At 40.9% G+C, this 18,417-nt stretch overlaps 1 protein-coding gene and 1 long non-coding RNA gene across 5 annotated transcripts in view; both read right to left on the bottom strand.

Annotated features, from left to right (window-relative positions):
- Positions 1–1,941: 1,941 nt before the first annotated feature.
- The window catches only part of TRPM7 (transient receptor potential cation channel subfamily M member 7), a 190,026-nt gene continuing 173,550 nt past the window's right edge, over positions 1,942–18,417 (bottom strand). For 2 of the 4 annotated variants that reach the window (XM_040342596.1, XM_040342595.1), the window contains exons 30-38: positions 18,198–18,226; positions 18,051–18,101; positions 17,904–17,969; positions 14,994–15,277; positions 12,049–12,131; positions 8,831–9,036; positions 8,645–8,696; positions 5,801–5,907; positions 1,942–2,908 (exon numbers count right to left, since the gene is read on the bottom strand). In XM_040342596.1, the coding sequence (XP_040198530.1) occupies positions 2,784–2,908; positions 5,801–5,907; positions 8,645–8,696; positions 8,831–9,036; positions 12,049–12,131; positions 14,994–15,277; positions 17,904–17,969; positions 18,051–18,101; positions 18,198–18,226 (1,003 nt within the window). In that variant the 3' untranslated portion in view covers positions 1,942–2,783. Of the gene's footprint in view, positions 2,909–5,800; positions 5,908–8,644; positions 8,697–8,830; positions 9,037–12,048; positions 12,132–14,993; positions 15,278–17,903; positions 17,970–18,050; positions 18,102–18,197; positions 18,227–18,417 lie in introns of those variants that run through there. The other 2 variants (XM_040342597.1, XR_005747851.1) reach the window with 2 other exon arrangements.
- LOC120931299 lies at positions 7,398–8,635 on the bottom strand. Its single transcript, XR_005747852.1, has 2 exons — positions 8,152–8,635; positions 7,398–7,618 (listed from the first exon to the last, which is right to left on the bottom strand). It is a non-coding gene; the product is annotated as an uncharacterized LOC120931299 (long non-coding RNA).

Genomic DNA, 18,417 nt, shown 5'->3' with positions numbered 1-18,417 from the left:
TTACTCAACGGAGGAACTCCAACCTTAAACTGCCGCCTGTAACACCCTGCGGCCGAAGGAGGCATCAGAAGATGCACTCACATCCACCTTATAAAACTTTGAAAAAGTGTGGACCGACGACCAGGTCGCAACCTTACACACCTGTAACACAAAGGCTTGATGTCGGAAAGCCCAGGAGGCCCCGATCGCCCTGGTCGAATGCGCCGTGACCCGAAAGGGAGGCGCCCGCCCCTTCAGGGCATAGGCCTGAAGCACAACCTGTCGGATCCACCTGGAAATGGTGGCCGACGAGACTGCCAGGCCCTTACTGGGACCGGACACAGACACGAACAGCGAGTCCGACTTCCGGAACGGAGCTGTCGCCGACAAGTAAAGGGCCCGAACCACATCCAGAGAATGTAAGATGGCTTCCTTCGTGTTCTTCGGCTGAGGACATAAGGATGGAAGAGCAATGTCCTCATTAATGTGAAAGGCCGAAACGACCTTCGGAAGCACCGCCTTATCCTGATGGATGACCAAGTAGGGGGCCTTGCAAGACAAGGCCGCCAGTTCAGACACTCGTCTGATAGAGGTAATGGCAACCAGAAAGACCACCTTCTGTGACAGAGTCAGCAAAGGGATCTCCTGAATGTCCTCAAAGAGGGCACGCTGAAGCGCCGAGAGGACCAAATTCAAGTCCCATGAAGGCAATGGGGGGGCGCACCGGAGGGGCCACATGACGGACCCCCTGCACAAACGTGCGAATTAGGGAGTGTGCCGCCAAGGGACGCTGAAAATAAACAGCCAGAGCAGAAATCTGGCCCTTGATCGTGCTCAGGCAGAAAACAAACTGAGGCTGCTAGAGCAGGGTGTGGGTTATGCCTGGGGAGCCACGCCCCCTGGGAGGAGCGGCATGAAGGAAAGTTTTTAACACCTTAAGTGCTGTAGAATTCTGCCTAAATCTCCTGGTAGAAAGAAGCATAACCCTAAGGTCAATGAAGGCTGTGTCCATCTATGAACGAAAGAGAAATCACGTGTGTGAATTCACACTAGGCCTTGTGTATGGAAAAGGGTTTGACAAGACTATTTTTCATTAGGGGGAAAAAAAAAAGTCTAATGCCTTGTACACACGATCAGATTTTTTGTTGAGATAAACTGACAGATTTTTCAGACGGAATTCCGTTCAAGCTGTCTTGCATACACACTGTTGCACCAAATTCCGACCGCCCAGAACGCGGTGACGTACAACACTAAGAAGAGCCGAGAAAAATGAAGTTCAATGCTTCCGAGCATGCATGTTTTTTTCTCCGTCAGAGTTCCACACAGACGAACGGAAAAATAGAGAACATGTTCTCTTTCTAAACTCCGACGGAAAAGGCACACACACGGTTGGAATATCCGATGAAAAATTTCCGTCTGACTTTTTTACATTGGAAATTCCGATGTACAAGACATTACAGTGTTCAGAGCAAATTTTTCTTACTTCATTGCATGCAAGCAAGTTATTATATTTCTTCATCTTGCAGTGTTCCCTGTAGCAACCAATATTTTTCTCTGCGTTTTCCATAATAATCAAAATACCTTGTTACTTTAAAAAGGGACTAATGTTCAGCATTTCATTTTTTTAGTTAGGCATCTTTAGTTTGGTGTTCATATTTTGTTTCATGTTTTTGCGATTTTCTTAGCACAGCAGCTGATACTTGTTCAGAAATAAATGATTAGCATGGCAATTCTATATATAGTTACATTTAGAATGGTCACAATACTTAAATTCTTTCTGGATGTGTATAAATAACAAAATAGCACTGTACAAATCTTTGTGAAGAATAAATTTATTTCATTTTTTTTTAAAGATTTATATGATATATAAAAAGGTATACAGTATATTTCATCTTTCCCCAGCAACATAAAATAATTTTAACAGCTAATTTGTTCGTGCCTTGATAAGTATTGTATCTATGAGATACACTACAGATTAAAAATGTATAGAGCTTCATATAGGTTCTGCAGGATAAACCTGCATTTTAGTACCTCTAAAAAAAACAAATGTCTCTGGACAGAATTGCTCTCTCAACATCCGGAATAATTAAGTTATAATTCATTGCCTAAGCATTGCAGTGTCCCATAATTTACAATTTAGTAATTCAATAAACAGGTACCACATAACAACAATGATCTTTGTACAGGGGCTTAAATACATCAATAAAAACCATAAGAGACTGTGTACATTCTCGTTCGATATACATGTTGTACAGTTGAGGTCTTTGGAAGATAAAACTTCTGAAGCACGTATGATTTACAAGATAAAAAGCACTTCTCTTTACAAGGCAACTTGAAGGGACACTTTCCCCTTTTTATATATTACAACAGTTGTCTGCTGATCATGGCTTTACTAAAGAATGAGTAAAAGTTAAAGGTATAAAAGACAGCGGTTTATACACAGCTAAAAGTCAAGTTTGAATAGATTTCATAAACTCTACAAGAAGGTCTTGCAGAATGAAGACTGCTCTGTTATGTAACCACAGGCAGATCACCTGCTGTATGGCTCAGGTGTAAGAGCACAGCCTCATCCCAGCCTATGATCACAATCTTCAGGCACACTCTGGGCTGATTGGCTGCCTACATCTGGGCCACCAGCAGAGGCAGAAACTTTAAAAGTCCTTTTTATAAAATTCATATATTTTAAAAAAATGCTAAAAAATAAAAACAAAAAAGACTTCTAGCAGCACGCACATATGTGCAAAATCCAACTCCGTCTCTTAGAGCCAGGATGTGAGACTTGTCATCAGTTTGCAATTTCCAAGTTACAGCATCAAACGAATAGAATGTTTTGATTCTTTGGTGGAATCGTCAGGATCGGTCGATGACTCTGTATGTTCATCCGGAGGGAATATTACTTTATCGGGGGTGTAATCGTTCCTTTTCAAATCTTAAAAAAACAAAACATTTTTTTTTATCTGCAACCAAAGTCACAATAAGCCTCATCTAATTTACATACAGGTAGTACTAGTGCATTTTCATTGCAGAGATCTATAACTACTTTAAGACCAGGCTTTTCTGGCACTTTTTATTTACATGTTTAAATCCATATTTTTTGCTAGAAAAATTACTTCTAACATCCAAACATCATACATTTATTTTTTTAGACCCTAGGGAATAAAATGGCGATTGTTGCAATTATATGTTTATATCACAAAGTATTTGCGCAGCGGTTCTTCAAATGCAATTTTTAGGGAAAAAATAAATTTTAATGAATTAAAAACAAAATAAATACTGTCAGCCCCAATATTTTGTAAAATGTGAAAGATGATGTTATACCAAGTATAGATAGCTTACATGTTGCATTCCAAAATTCTGACAAACTACAGTACTTAAAAATCTCCATATGCTGCGCTTTAAACACCTTTACAAGTTATTCGTTTAGAGTTACAGAGGAGGTCTAGCGCTAAAATTATTGCTCTTGTGCAAACGTTTGCGGTGATACATATATGATTACATATGCATGCGTGACTACGTATGCTTTTCGCTTCTGCCTGCAAGCACAGAGGGATGGGGGTGCTTTACGCTTTTTTAGTTTCTTATCGATTTTACTTTTTATTTTTACACTGTCCCCTTCAAAAAAAGAAATTTCAGCTCTTTTATTCCTATTACAAGGAACGTAAACATCCCTTGTAATAGAAATAAGGATGACTGGTCCTCTTTAAAGAGAAATCTGGGGTCAAAACAGACATGCACTCTTTGCTGGGTTGTCAAGCTGTGAGGTTGATCCTGTAAATAATACAGTGTACTGTTTGACAGCGGACATTATTAGGTTTGTTGCGGATCTCCTATAATCAGGGACCTCCATCCCAGTCCATCTCTTCTGGCTGATCCACCGGTTTCTCTATCTTTGGAATAATTTCTCCCTAACGGGATGAACACCTGTTCCTTATAAATGTTCACCTCAAACTTTTATTAATTGTATATCCTGATACCCATTTCTTCTTTGACTGGCAACCTCATTGATTGAACCCAGCGTGCCGTTTATATTTTCAATTCTTTTAAAAACCGTATCCAATGAAATATTCATCATCCTTTATAATACATGAACTAATTGTCCTTCTCTACACACCCCTGAAGAAGGTTATCCTGAAACGCGTCGGGTGTAAAGAAGGTTCTTCATGCATTTACTTATATGGTGACAATGATTGGAACTGTATATTTTAATTCAATATTTCATTTTTATTTATTTTTTATAAATATGTACAATTGTGAATAAAACTTTTTTTTTACTCTCAATATCCTGTATATTTTGGAATACTATTAAAAGTGCTTTAAAAGTCCACCCAGGGGAACCCCCTTTCTCTTTTCTCATATATACTGAATGTGGCACAAGCATACATTTGCCATTCACCCCCCTCTCTTTCATTGAAAATCTTTTAGGAGTTTAAACAGGTTGGTGTGCCCTATTCGCCAGAGCCAGTCTTGAACTATGAGGATCACTAGAATGCATTCCATACCATTTATGCGGAGCAGATGAGGAAAAAAAAAATTCAGAGGAGAAAAGTATACATCAGGCTATACTGAGCACATGGAACCACCAGAGAAACCACTGCTTTGGCCATGGAACAGCTTGGGAGGAATGAACATCTTGTCAGGGCTACTCCAGTCTCTATAATGGAAAAAGAGAAACACTGCAGGGCCCTCTAATTCCTCCTGTATTGTATCTGTACTGTCTAACCTCATGTTGTAAAGAGCTGCATATATAAATAATGTATAATAAGAATAAAAAGAATAACACTGGGTGCACCAGAAAAGTCTTAGGAACCTTGAAAGACCCTAGAATGGAAATGATACTGATAGAAGCCCCAGACACATTCACAAGTTTTAAGATAGTGTAGACTATGTCAAGAGTAGCTTCTATGTCTCTTTAAAGCCTGGTACACACTAATAAATAAAAAATGTGATCAATCTGGCAGGGTCGAAGGATAAAAAACTGACAGTTTAGGAGGAGCCGCTGTACTAACTATGCAATGTTAGTGCAACGTTCCCCCGCCCCCAGCGCTCTCAGACATTGGCTTTTGGAATAACACCTCAGGCAGCACTGAAACAGTTTGTGAATCAAGAGCTGGAGACACATGGGGCTCAGAGTGCTGCACCGCAAAGCAGATGGTTATGTAGCTCATGGTACAAGGCCAAGTCATTCATTCTAACAATTTGGCTGCTGGTAGTAGGAGGGGGTTTAGTCGGCTGAAAATGACCAAGTCACTATAGGAAGGCAGCATAGATATACAAGATAGATCCATTTGTTGCTTGCAGCTAGGAGCAGCGGTGGGAATTTTTGCTTTTCCTGGGCTGATTGGTGGGGAAGAGCATAGCACACATGACATTCTACCCAGTGGATGATGTCAGAACTCGGCCTGGTCAGAAAGTGAGTCTTAACAGCATCACCCCTAGGGCTCTGCCACAGCTCTGGACCCAGAAAGCCCTTTGTGAGCAATCAGTACATTCAGGTCTGGAAAAACACCAAAAGTAGAACTCAATGCTGAAGGTACACTGAAGGGATCCAGATTTGGTCTCCAAATGTAGTGCGGAGGACCTGTGAATTCAGACAGCTGCATATAGAGATCATTCTACGCCACTTTTAGAATGCAAGACAATTGTAAAATATGTTTCTGTACACTACAAGAAAGATGTCCTTAATTAGCTTCACTTTGATACGATATGAACGATCAATATTTTATTTTATTTTTGTTTCATAAAGTTTTTATTTTATTTTTATTGAATTCCCCCATAGTGTTCAGTGACAGATTATGACCAATTAATACATATATGCACTTACCTGGGAGCTTAAGCTTTCTACAACAGGAATTACAGTGGTGCTTAGCACGAAAATTCTTAATGGCATCATCTCCTAAATTTGCTGGTCCAAATACCATGTCAGATGACCTACAGAGAGACAGATACTTAAATTCTGCCGCATGTTGCAGTAGACAATATATGCTAAGACTTGTCTTGTCAATTCTAAATATATTAGATTAGAAGTATGCAATTATTAACTGTATTGCCTAATTACAGATGAAAGGAAACATAATTGAAGTAGCTATCATAGTCCACTGGTTCTTATCACACATCAGAATACAAGCAACATAACCAGGATTTACTTCTTAAGCAACATAAACTAAGGGCCTAATCCACAAAAACCCGGCGCAACGTATTTTTTCCCGTTTAAGTTACACCGCCGCAAAATCTCTACCTAAGTGCCCGATCCACAAAGCACTTACCTAGAAATTTTGAGCGGTGTAACTTAAATCCGTCCGGCGCAAGGCGTTCTTAATTTAATGGGGCGAGTCCCATTTAAATTAGGCGCGCTCCCGACGTACTGCGCATGCTCCCGACGTCATTTTCCTGACGTGCTTTGCGCGGTTTTACGTTGCGCCGGGTTTTGAGAATCGCGACGGGTGTAAAAAAAAAAACGAGTTGCGGCGGGAAAAATAAAAAAATAAAAAAAAGACAGCGACGCGGGATAGAAGGGTCTACTTTTACAAGGTGTAAACAGTTTAGGCCTTGTAAAAGCAGCCCTAATTTTGCGACGGCAAACTAATACTTACGGAGAAAAAATGAAGCGTAAAAGCTTTGTGGATCTCCGTAAGTGCTAATTTGCATACCCGAAGCGGCATTTCGACGAGAAATGCCCCCAGCGGCGGCTGCGGTACTGCATCCTAAGATCCGACAGTGTAAGTCCCTTACACATGTCAGATCTTCTGCCTATCTATGTGAAACTGATTCTGTGGATCAGTTCCATAGATAGAAACAGGGATACGACTGATACGCCGTCGTATCCCTTTTGTGGATCTGGCCCTAAGTGCTTTGGTCCAGATAGGCAAGTCTGTGTAACAATGAGTTTAAAGGGCATCTGTTCCAAGGATTGTCTAAAAACCTACCACTCGTTGATTAGTGGAACTGATGTTCTAAGATGCCATATATATATATTAGCTCTCTAGAAACCCAGGAAGACAAGTTTCCCCTAAAGCAGGGGTCTCTAAACTTTTCAAACAAAGGGCCACTTTATTGCCCTTCAGACTTTAGGAGGGCCGGATTGGGGCCAGCAAGGGAAGAAAATGTCACGGACCTAAAAGGTATTAACATGAGAGGATTGTCACCGCCTGAATTGGCAGACTTCTGTTTTACAATTGCAATGTATATGGGCAGCAGTGGACATATTGAGCCGACAAGGTTTTGGGCAAATATAAATATTGGGGTCAATGAGTATTTTAAGCAAGATATTATGGCTGCGATTCCATTGCTGTACACCATTAACAGGTACACAGGCAGAAATAGCATGCATTTTAATAAAATAATCTTTTGAAGAATAGGGATAAGACTGCCCAGAGATCTGATCATACCATTATGACTAGATTTCCATGGTCCTATTTTGGTGTTCTATCAGTTTCCAGAGCAATGATTTCCTGCTTCTAAATTTCAAGGAGTAATAGACATAAGCACAAGGTGTAAGCACGTAAGCAATTTTAATCACCTTGAGTTAGCCAAGCGGTCTTTACTACCTCCTATATGTGTAAATGTTTGGAAGGAGCCATATTGATGAACTGAAGTCACATTGGCATTACCGGTCACGTGATGCAGGAACAGTTGCAGTAAACTTAAAGTGGAGGTTCACCCTATAAAAAAATTTCTAACACTACATCCAGCCCAGTTGTGCATATAAAATGAAACTGACCTTTTTTTTTTTTTTTTTCGTAGATATCATTTAGCCGTGGAATTCACCGCGGCTTCCGGGTAGGGAATCCCGCGGGAGTGGGCGTTCCTATTGACATGCCAATTGATTGACATGCTAAACGACGGCGCACACAGCGCGTCACGACTTCCCGAAGGAAGCTCGGGTCGGCTCGGCTCTATTCGGCGCCTGCGCACCGGCGTCGAATAGAGCCGAGCCGACCCGAGCTTCCTTCGGGAAGTCGTGACGCGATGTGTGCGCCGTTGTTTAGCATGTCAATCAATTGGCATGTCAATAGGAACGCCCACTCCCGCGGGATTCCCTACCCGGAAGCCACGGTGAATTCCACAGCTAAACGATATCTACGAAATAAAAAAAAAAAAAAAGGTCAGTGTCATTTTATATGCACAACTGGGCTGGATGCAGTGTTAGAAATTTTTTATAGGGTGAACCTCCACTTTAATGCTTTGATAACCACTTGCATGCACAACTGCGATACACTTATACGTGTATTTATAAAGCGTTGGCAATATATGCAACAATTTACATATTGTAGATTCACATCAGTCTCTGGCCAATTGAGATAAGTGACAATGAAATATCCACGATTACCTTTGGCGTGTGGGATTGGGCCTGCGTACTCAGAGCCATCCCATGCAACTACAGGGAGAACAAACACTCCAGGCAGATAGTGTCCTGGTTAGGATTTGAACCAAGGACCCAGGAGATGCAAGGAATAAATTAATGATCCTCACTAAGCCATCCAAAAATATTAAACATTTAGCCACTAATTATCAAACAATATCTGCTCTGTACAAGACTGCTGAACAAAAACTATACTTACAGTAAGTACTGTAACATCCTAATAGAAAATTATGTTGAATAAAATGTTACGACCAACACAGAAAAGTTTGAAAATATAAATAAAAATACCAAATGGGAGCAACTTGCCTTTTTTCACCAGATTTGATGACTGATGGGTCAGTTAAATTCTCTCCAACACCTCAAAAAAAACACACACACAAGTGTTAGGCCTATTAGAAGCTGTACCTACAATTTAGCTGTACACATTTGGAAAAAACACACAGCAATGGCACCCAGATAAGGAAAAAAATAAAAAAAAGGATAGATGCTCACCTTGTAAATCTAGAACTAAAAGCTCTCCTCTTGTATATTCAAATGTCCAGTGACTAAAAGCCAACATGGTTTCCTCCAGCATATTTGTTGGGACAATCTCATCTCCATTGTTGTTGTTATATTTGCGGAATTCTCCGTTCATACACTCCTCTATGGCAAACCACTGCCCAGCCGAATGGCAGAATAGTAGGAACACTTCAAGAAATCTGTAAAAGTGGCATACACAGATTTCTGTATTTGACTCAACATTTTTTAAGATGTTTATGCTATCACACAAACAAATTATAAAAAAAAGTTATCATACATATAAAAAGAAGGGGGAAAAAAAACCTTAACCACTTTAAGACCCGGACCAATATGCAGATAAAGGACCAGGCCCCTTTTTGTGATTCAGCACTGCGTCGCTATTACTGACAATTACGCGGTCGTGCGACGTGACTCCCAAACAAAATTGGTGTCCTTTTTTTCCCATAAATAGAGCTTTCTTTTGGTGGTATTTGATCACCTATGCGGTTTTTATTTTTTGCGCCATTAACAAAAATAGAGCGACAATTTTGAAAAAAATGCAATATTTTTTACTTTTTGCTATAATAAATACCCCCCAAAAATATATATAAAAAAATTATTTTTTCCTCAGTTTAGGCCGATACGTATTCTTCTACCTATTTTTGGTAAAAAAAAAAAAAAATCGCAATAAGCGTTTATCGATTGGTTTGCGTAAAATTTATAGTGTTTACAAAATAGGGGATAGCTGCATTGCATTTTTATTAATAATTTTTTTTTTACTACTAATGGCGGCGATCAGCGTTTTTTTTTCGTGACTGCGACATTATGGCAGATACGTCGGACAGTTTGGGAGTTAACCACTAGGGGGCGCTGAAGGGGTAAAGTGTGACCTCATTTGTGTTTCTAACTGTAGGGGGGCGGGGCTGGACGTGTGACGTCATTGATCGCATTTCCCTATATCAGGGAACAGACTATCAATGACACTGCCACTGTAAAGAACGGGGAAGGTGTGTTTACATACACACACCTCTCCCCGTTCTTCAGCTCCTGTGACCGATCGCGGGACTCCGGCGGCGATCGCGTCCCGCGGCCACGGAGCCGCGGGACCTATGCATTAAGGTAAAAAAACATCCGATGCTTACAAGCCCCCTCCCCCCCCCCCCCCGTTTACTTACCTTAGCACTTGAAAGTCCTGCGTCGTGAATGCGCTAGCTTCTCGGCTTTTCATTGGATGATTGATAGTTAATCAAATCAATGATGCGGCGCGTCGGGGGGCGAGGACGAGTGATACACTTGACGGCTATGGCCGCCGACTGTATCACGGGAGCGCGCCCGCAATCCCCTCGGGAGAGCGCTTCCCAGAAGGGGAATAGCCGAGAAAGCTGCTGAGGGACCCCAGAAGACGTGGATCGGGCCACTCTGTGCAAAACGAACTTCACAGTTGAGGCAAGTATGACTTTTTTTTTTTTTTTTAAATACACTCCCGCACCCCGGACTTCTTGTTTTTTTTAAACAACAAAAAATCTTTACCAACCCTTTAAGAGCATAATGCAACTAAAAGGTCTACAATATTAAGATTTCTTTACAGTTTGTGAATGCATAAGGATACTGTAATGCCAAAAAGAAAAAAAAAACACAGTGACAATTAGAGGCTCGTTTTTAAAATAACATCACGTTCTTAAAGAATAGCGTTTAACCACTTAAGCCCCAGACCATATTGCTGCCTAAAGACCCAAGGGGTTTTTACAGTTCGGGACTGCGTCGCTTTAACAGACAATTGCGCGGTCGTGCGACGTGGCTCCCAAACAAAATTGGCGTCCTTTTTTCCCCACAAATAGAGCTTTCTTTTGGTGGTATTTGATCACCTCTGCGGTTTTTATTTTTTGCGCTATAAACAAAAATAGAGCGACAATTTTGAAAAAAATGCAATATTTTTTACTTTTTGCTGTAATAAATATCCCCCAAAAACATATATATATATATATATATATAAAAAAAAAAATTTCCTCAGTTTAGGCCGATACGTATTCTTCTACCTATTTTTGGTAAAAAAAATCGCAATAATCGTTTATCGGTTGGTTTGCGCAAAATGTATAGCGTTTTCAAAATAGGGGATAGTTTTTTTGCATTTTTATTTATTTTTTTTTTTTTTACTACTAATGGCGGCGATCAGCGAATTTTTTCGTGACTGCGACATTATGGCGGACACTTCGGACAATTTTGACACATTTTTGTGACAATTGTCATTTTCACAGCAAAAAATGCATTTAAATTGCATTGTTTATTGTGAAAATGACAGTTGCAGTTTGGGAGTTAACCACAGGGGGCGCTGTAGGAGTTAGGGTTTACTTTGTGTGTGTTTACTAGTGTAGGGGGGTGTGGCTGTAGGAATGACATCATCGATCGTGTCTTCCCTATAAAGGGAATGACGCGATAGATGCGCCGACACAGTGAAGCACGGGGAAGCCGTGTTTACACACGGCTCTCTCGTTCTTCAGCTCCGGGGAGCAATCGCGACGGAGCGGCTATAAACAAATAGCCGCGCTGTTGTCCCGGATCGCTCCCCGAGCGGACCCGACCTCCGCATGTACCGGGGGGGGGGGGTCCCGATCGGACCCCCCACCCACGTCTAGCAGAGGACGTAAAGGTAGGTACATGTGCCTGTCCGTGCCATTCTGCTGACGTATATGTACATGAGGAGGTCGGGAAGTGGTTATGGATTCCAAAGCCTCATTCTTTCTCGTGAATAGAGGGGAAAAAGGCCAGAAGGAAAAAATGTCAAAGTCAGGTGACCAAGACTCCATTTTTAATATTGTAAAAACAGCCTCCAGAGGTCGTGAATGCTGTTGCCAAACTCGACCTGTGCCTTGCACAACACCGGATATGTAAATTACAGTTCTAAGGAACCAATGCTACAAAATGATAGTCCTTCAAATTACAGAGCTATTACAAATCCCAACTTTTACTTCCTTGTTGTGTAAGAATATAAGTGCTATGGATTTACATATTACTTCCCTATTAGCGGTGTTATGTGTATTAACAACTTGTACAACTATATGCAATAAAGTAACTATGCAGGAAGACACGTTGGTATCTGTCAGCAGTGATGTAATCTTGACAATTATAGGAATTATTTCTATTTATGTTCAAAACACACATTTATCTTTCAGGCAAACTTCTGCTTTACATTAAAGTAAACAGAAATTGAGTACCTTGGAGAGTACGGGATAGATTTTGGCTTCATTGCATTAAAAGCAAATGTCATCTTCTGTGCCGCCCTCTGTTGCTGTATTTCCTAGATTTATAGAAATCATATAGAAGAGAATCAGATACCATGCACAAAATCTAACACCTTAAAACATGCAGTTTTAGGTTGCCAATGCCTGCAAGATAAAGAGCAACTATTCAGTTCACAATTATCTATCTGGATGTAAAAACTGATTATTATTATTATATAAGATTTATAGTGGCAATAGTTTACGCATCGCTTTACAACGCAAGGGCAAAAAGTACAGTTACAATACAATTCAATAGAGGAGGAATCAGAGGGCCCGGCTCGTTACTGTAATATTTACCAGAAAGTGATTTTGATGTCACTTGTATGCTTTTATATCTGTTATGTCATAGTTTACTTCTTTTTAAGTGCAGATATAATAATGCTCCGTCTAGTGGCCATCTGTATATCAGAGAATGTACTCAGGCATTCCTGCTAGACGAAGGCTGAGAAAGCTTAGCTGGCCCCAGGGAGTCTATGTTTTTTAATTAAGTTGGACCTGACCTGTAGACCTGCACTGAAAAAAAATGCCCATTCCTGTATTAGCCAGACACAACCGCATAAAAAAAACAAAAAAAAAAAAACACTATTCCAGTTATTTTAAAATTGCTGACAATCTCCTGAAAGGTTTACAAATGTTAGTAAATGTTACAGCTATTTTCTAGGTGTCCCACCCCTTCTAAACAATCCTTGGCATTACAAAAAAATAAATAAATAAAAACAACCACCTAAAATTCCCCGTTTAGTCACCTAAATCCATGGTCATGTGACATTGTGATTGCCAAATCTTCTCTTTTGTGCACAGATGGGGAGTCCTATTCTGGGTGACAACGTCACTCTTAGCGTAACATGGATGTTTCCTATTGGCTGTCCAGCCACAGGCTCCTCTCAGAATTAGAAGATGGACTGAGAGATGATATGGATCAGCCAAGCATTGGCCCAACTGCAATGCCAGATTGCAGGTTTCCCCTTACTACTACTACTACTAGACCTTTGTACTGATCAGGAACACATACGTTAACTCGTGAGGAGTATAAAATGCTTCCCAAGATAGATATATATATATAAAAAACACACACCACCAGAGCCTAAAGCTCAAGTGCAGGCAACATTTTTTTTTAAATTAGCACAAGAGGCATAACGTCTAATCTGTAGGATATGTTCCCTGTGCGGATTCTTTGTTGAAATCTTCCTCCATCCTTGCCCCCCCCCCCCCCCCCTTAAGTCGTATTAACTCACTAGGGAAGATTACAGTGGCAGGGGTGAGAGCTAAGAGGGTAGAGGCGGAGGACGATTTCAACATAAAGAGGAATCAGCACAAGGGACATACGTTCTGTCCCTTGTGCTGATTTAGAATTTTTTCATTTTAGCCAAACTTAGGATTACTTTAATGGATTATAGTTTTCCCCACAGATGGTCTTTAAAGCGGAGGTTCACACAAAAAGTGAACCTCTGCTTTTTGGATCCCTCCCCCCCTCCGGTGACACATTTGGCACCTTTCAGGGGGGTGCAGATACCTATCTGAGACAGGTATTTTCACCACTTCCGGGTCTGATCCCCGCGGGGAATCCAGTCTGTGACGTCACCCCCTCCCGCTGTCTTCTGGGAAACACTGTTCCCAGGAGAGAGCGGGGACCAGTGACGGCGCGCCGCGATCCTCGCGCATGCGCAGTAGGGAATCAGGCAGTAAAGCCGTTAGGCTTCACTGCCTGATTCCCTCACCGAGGATGGCGGCGGAAGCAGCCGAGGACCGAGCGATTGCTCCGCCTCGGCTGCTGACATCGAGGGCGTGCTGGACAGGTAAGTGTCCTCTTTTTAAAAGTCAGCAGGTGCCGTATTTGTAGCTGCGGACTTAAAAAAAAAAAAAAAAACGGCCGAACCTCCGCTTTAATATCTAAGCCAGATTCAAGTGCCGCTTTATTGAAGTAAATATCTACATTTTGGTAATCTGGATGGTATAATTAATATTCTTTTCCCTCACTAATATACCAAAGGAAATACAGACACTTGGGGTGGCGAAGGTAATTAACTCTGTGAGTAAGATAGCTGTACCCTGTGACCCTTTGCCGATGCTTCTGGGAATAGTGGACAATCTGCCTGGTACCCCCTCTAAAAAACTGTTTATTTTTTTGCGGCCTTCTACGCTAGGAAGGCTATTCTGCTGAGATGGAGGGAGGCCTCTCCTCCCACGGTGTCACAATGGAGGGCGCTAGTTAACGCGGCTCTCCCTCTCTACAAATTGACATACATGGGTCGCAACTGCCCCGGAAAGGGCGGCCTGGGTGAAAGCGGAACACCTAGACTTGGATTAGGGGGGCGGGGGGCCGGGAATACCTGGTAGCCCTTTCTTGGGCGTTCTATTTCATTGCACTGAGGGTCTCGTGGGATCTTATCATACTGCTGGCACAAGTTATAATTGTCTGAGGGTCTGATGTTGTGGGGCCTGTCCCTCTCCCCCCCCCCCCCGCCTTTCCCCCTGACTCTTCCCTATCTTGTTTTATACTCTGGGATGGGCCTGTGGATTACTTTCACTTGCCATGTAGGGGACCCTGTTCCCGTCACTGATATGCCTTGCGGGGGGTGTACCGTTGGGGGGGGAGGGGGTGCCGGGAGGAGATGGGATGGTATGGCCTGTTTATAAGCTGGATTTGGTGTGCACTTAGGTATTGACTCTACCTCAGAGAGAATGTTTCCACGCACGATCAGTTACCTGTGGTGTTACCTTAATGTGCCTTGTTTACTTGCTGTATCTGTCTCACACTGCTGTACTCTATGGTGAATTATGTTTACTTACTGTCTGGCAACTGTAAATTTGTCCTGTGGTTTTATATCAATAAACAACTCTTTTGTTTAAAAAAAAAAAAAAGAAATACAGACACTTACTTTAAGGCAGAGATGGAGGACAGTATCTTCTTTGTACACCCCTAACCATGTATTGACCACCTCAGGTAGGAATGACTTGATGATATAGAAATGTCCAGCCTTCAGGATGTCATTCTCAGACCAGGTACAGGCCACTTTCACAGCTCGCCTTAATCCGCCTCCCATCTGTTCTTTACTCAGAAACTCAATTTTAGCACATAGCCCTCTCTGTGACCAGGAGGACATGCTGTTGTTCAGGATGTTTGGGGAGCTTTCATCTAAGCGATACACAGTGACCAATTCACCTGCAATATACATATTGACTCAAAACGAATCTGATCAAACAGTACACATTATATGATCCTGTCATTTGAACAAACACAGAAGGAGTTGGTTCAACGCCAAAATGCTTAATAAGTCTACTTTTGTTGAGAAAAAAAAAACATTCCCCTCTGGGTGATCTACGTACATTGCAAGGATTTTAACAAACTTTATTGCAGATCTCTACCTTTTGTTATACTAAAAAATAGGCTTGTTTGTGTCCAGTCTGTATGGGAGTGGTATAAAATTAGCTGCTGAACCTGCAGGGCTCAAATGCGGAAAATTGTAGGGTCTGCATCTATTTAGATGTGATTTTCTTTTGAGAGAATCTTACAAAAAATTTCATTTTTTGTTGCAGGGGATGCTGAAAATCGAATTTGTATCTTAGTGCAGACTTTTGAGAAAATCAGTAAGCAGGATGTGACATATCTACAAAGTCTGTGTACAGAACACTTCCAGGTAGCCATATTGCATTTTACAGAAAATTAAAGAGCTGCAGATTGAAAAGGAAGATATTTTTTTATAACATTCAATTACAATATGACTTGTGGTGCAATTGTTTATGCAATATTTTTTATTTGCCATTTTTTTCCCCACGAAAGTGGAGTTACCCTTTAAATTCACTGTAGCTGTAGTGAGAGCAGAAATTAGACCGAGATGGATTGAACACCACTTACCAAATGACTTTGATCACTCCTTATTAACACTTTTACATAACTGCCCTTTAGGAAACACCATGTATAGATTGCTTGAGAGCTAGAAGGAACCATACCCAGCATTACCGCTACGTTTCACCTCCATGAAAAGTCTTATTTGCCCATAACTATGGGCAGCTTCACTGGCTAAAAAGAATGTGTGGAAGGTAAAGGTGGAGGACAGTGCTATGAGTGGTAATGAAGCTTTTCCAATCAGCATGCCCCAACATTACAGCGAAGCCAAGGATAACAGCTGCTACCGGTATGCTTGTTCTCCACACCAGTCAACTGAGTTTCTCTTTAAAGGGGTTGTAAAGTCTAAACATCTTTTATCTTAATGGATTCCTTAAGGTAAAAAATGTTTAGGTGTCAGCATCGCCCCCTCAGCCCCCCTTTACTTACATGAGACGTGCACGTCTGCAGATCTGTTCTCTCCTCACGTCCGGGTCTCGCTGGCTTTGCTGGGGCATCGGTGGCAATTGGCTCCCAGTGCTGACAATCAAAGCCAGTAACGAGGAAGTGGGGGGCAAGCCTCGCTGTCTGCGTCAATGGATGCAGCAGAGGGACTTGAGTGCGAGTACGCACGAGTGCACCCCATGGGCACTGGCCAGAGAGAAAGGGCCAGGAGAGCTGGTGGGGGACCCAAAAATAGGAGGCTCCCATCCGCTCTCTGCGATTCCATTGTATAGAGTAGGTAAGTATAGACATGTTTATTATTTTTATTTACCTTTAAACCAGTAAATTATTAAAAAAAAAAAATTTAATCCTGCTGCACATTTAGGTGATATTTTTGATTAAAAAAAACTATTGTAACAGCAGGAATGTGTGATCAATCATACAGAAAGAAAAAAGTTGGAATGTTGCTCCTTCGTCAGAAAAAAATAAAAATAAACAATATATATATATATATATATATATATATATATATATATATATATATATATATATATATATATATATATATATATATATATATATATAGTTTTGAGTTGCAGATTTCCCATACATCAAATGAGGGGAAAACCTTGTCCATCAAAACAAGTACAAAAAAAAATGTTTTTGCTTTAAAGGGGTTGTAAATAGCTTCCTTTACCTTAGTGCAGTCCTCCTTCACTTACCTCATCCTTCCATTTTGCTTTTATATGTCCTTATTTCTTCTAAGAAATCCTGACTTCCTGTTCTTCTGTCTGTAACTCCACACAGTAATGCAAGGCTTTCTCCCTGGTGTGGAGAAAGCCTCTTGAGGGGGCGAGCAGGAGTGTCAGGACGCTCACTAACACACGGCTCCTTTCTCCATCTGCACAGTAGAGAGTGTCCTGACACTCCTGCTTGCCCCCTCCCCCCTGAAGAGGCTTTCTCCACACCAGGGAGAAAGCTTGCATTACTGTGTGGAGTTACAGACAGAAGAACAGGAAGTGAGGATTTCTCAGAAGAAATAAGGACATTTAAAAGCAAAATCGAAGGATGAGGTAAGTGAAGAAGGACTGCACTAAGGTAAAGGAAGCTATTTAGGGAATTACCTTTACAACCCCTTTAAATCAGAAATACTGCTCAGTTGCAGGCATTTGATACAACATGCACTTTGTGTATGGTTACATGCACGTTTGGCCCACTCTGATTCCTAACTTTAGAATAACTGGAAAAAATAATAATAGTGTGTTCCATTTACAGCAACTTTGTCTTATGTGGCCTCTAGGTGGAGATAAAGCAATACTATCAACAACCGTCATGATCCTACCACCACCCTGCAAATGTGTAGCTCGAAGAAAAAAAAAAGGTTATATAGAATTAACTGTGCAAGAGTTTATACACAAATAATTTAGCTACAAGAAGCAACTAAAACAAATTAAGATCATATTCTGAACCACAGCTACTTCAGCTGTTTAGGAGCAATAAACAATGAATGCCAACTCACCTTTCAGAGGCACAGGGGTGAAAGGAATACTCTGGGATAGTCTCATCAGATTGTTTCTTTCAACAGCTAAAACAGAAGAGGAATTGTTAACACTCAACAAGCAAATAGTCTTTCCTTAAAGTTATTTTACACCATCAGATAACCAACCTGAATAACAATAATTGATGTCTGAAATGGGCTTGAAAGGAGAGCCAATGCCTAAAAAAAAGGAAAAAAATAAATATATAGTTGTTTTTTTTTTGTAGCACAACATGAACACAATACAGAGTGACAACTGTTCCCAGAGATACTCACCATTCAAAGCATCCTCCTCGGATGTAGGCCTAAAAGATAAAAAAAAAAAGAAAAGATAGATCTATAGCTCTCTATATACATAAATACAGTAGCTCTCTCTATATATCTATATCTATATATATATAGAGAGATAGATATCTATCTACAGGTGCATCTTAAAAATGTTGAATATCAAAAAGTTAATTTCAGTAATTCAATTCAAAAAGTGAAACTCATATTA

Source organism: Rana temporaria, chromosome 3 (genome assembly GCF_905171775.1).
Source record: "Rana temporaria chromosome 3, aRanTem1.1, whole genome shotgun sequence".
NCBI lineage: Eukaryota > Metazoa > Chordata > Amphibia > Anura > Ranidae > Rana > Rana temporaria.
This window is presented reverse-complemented; position numbering and strand designations above follow the sequence as displayed.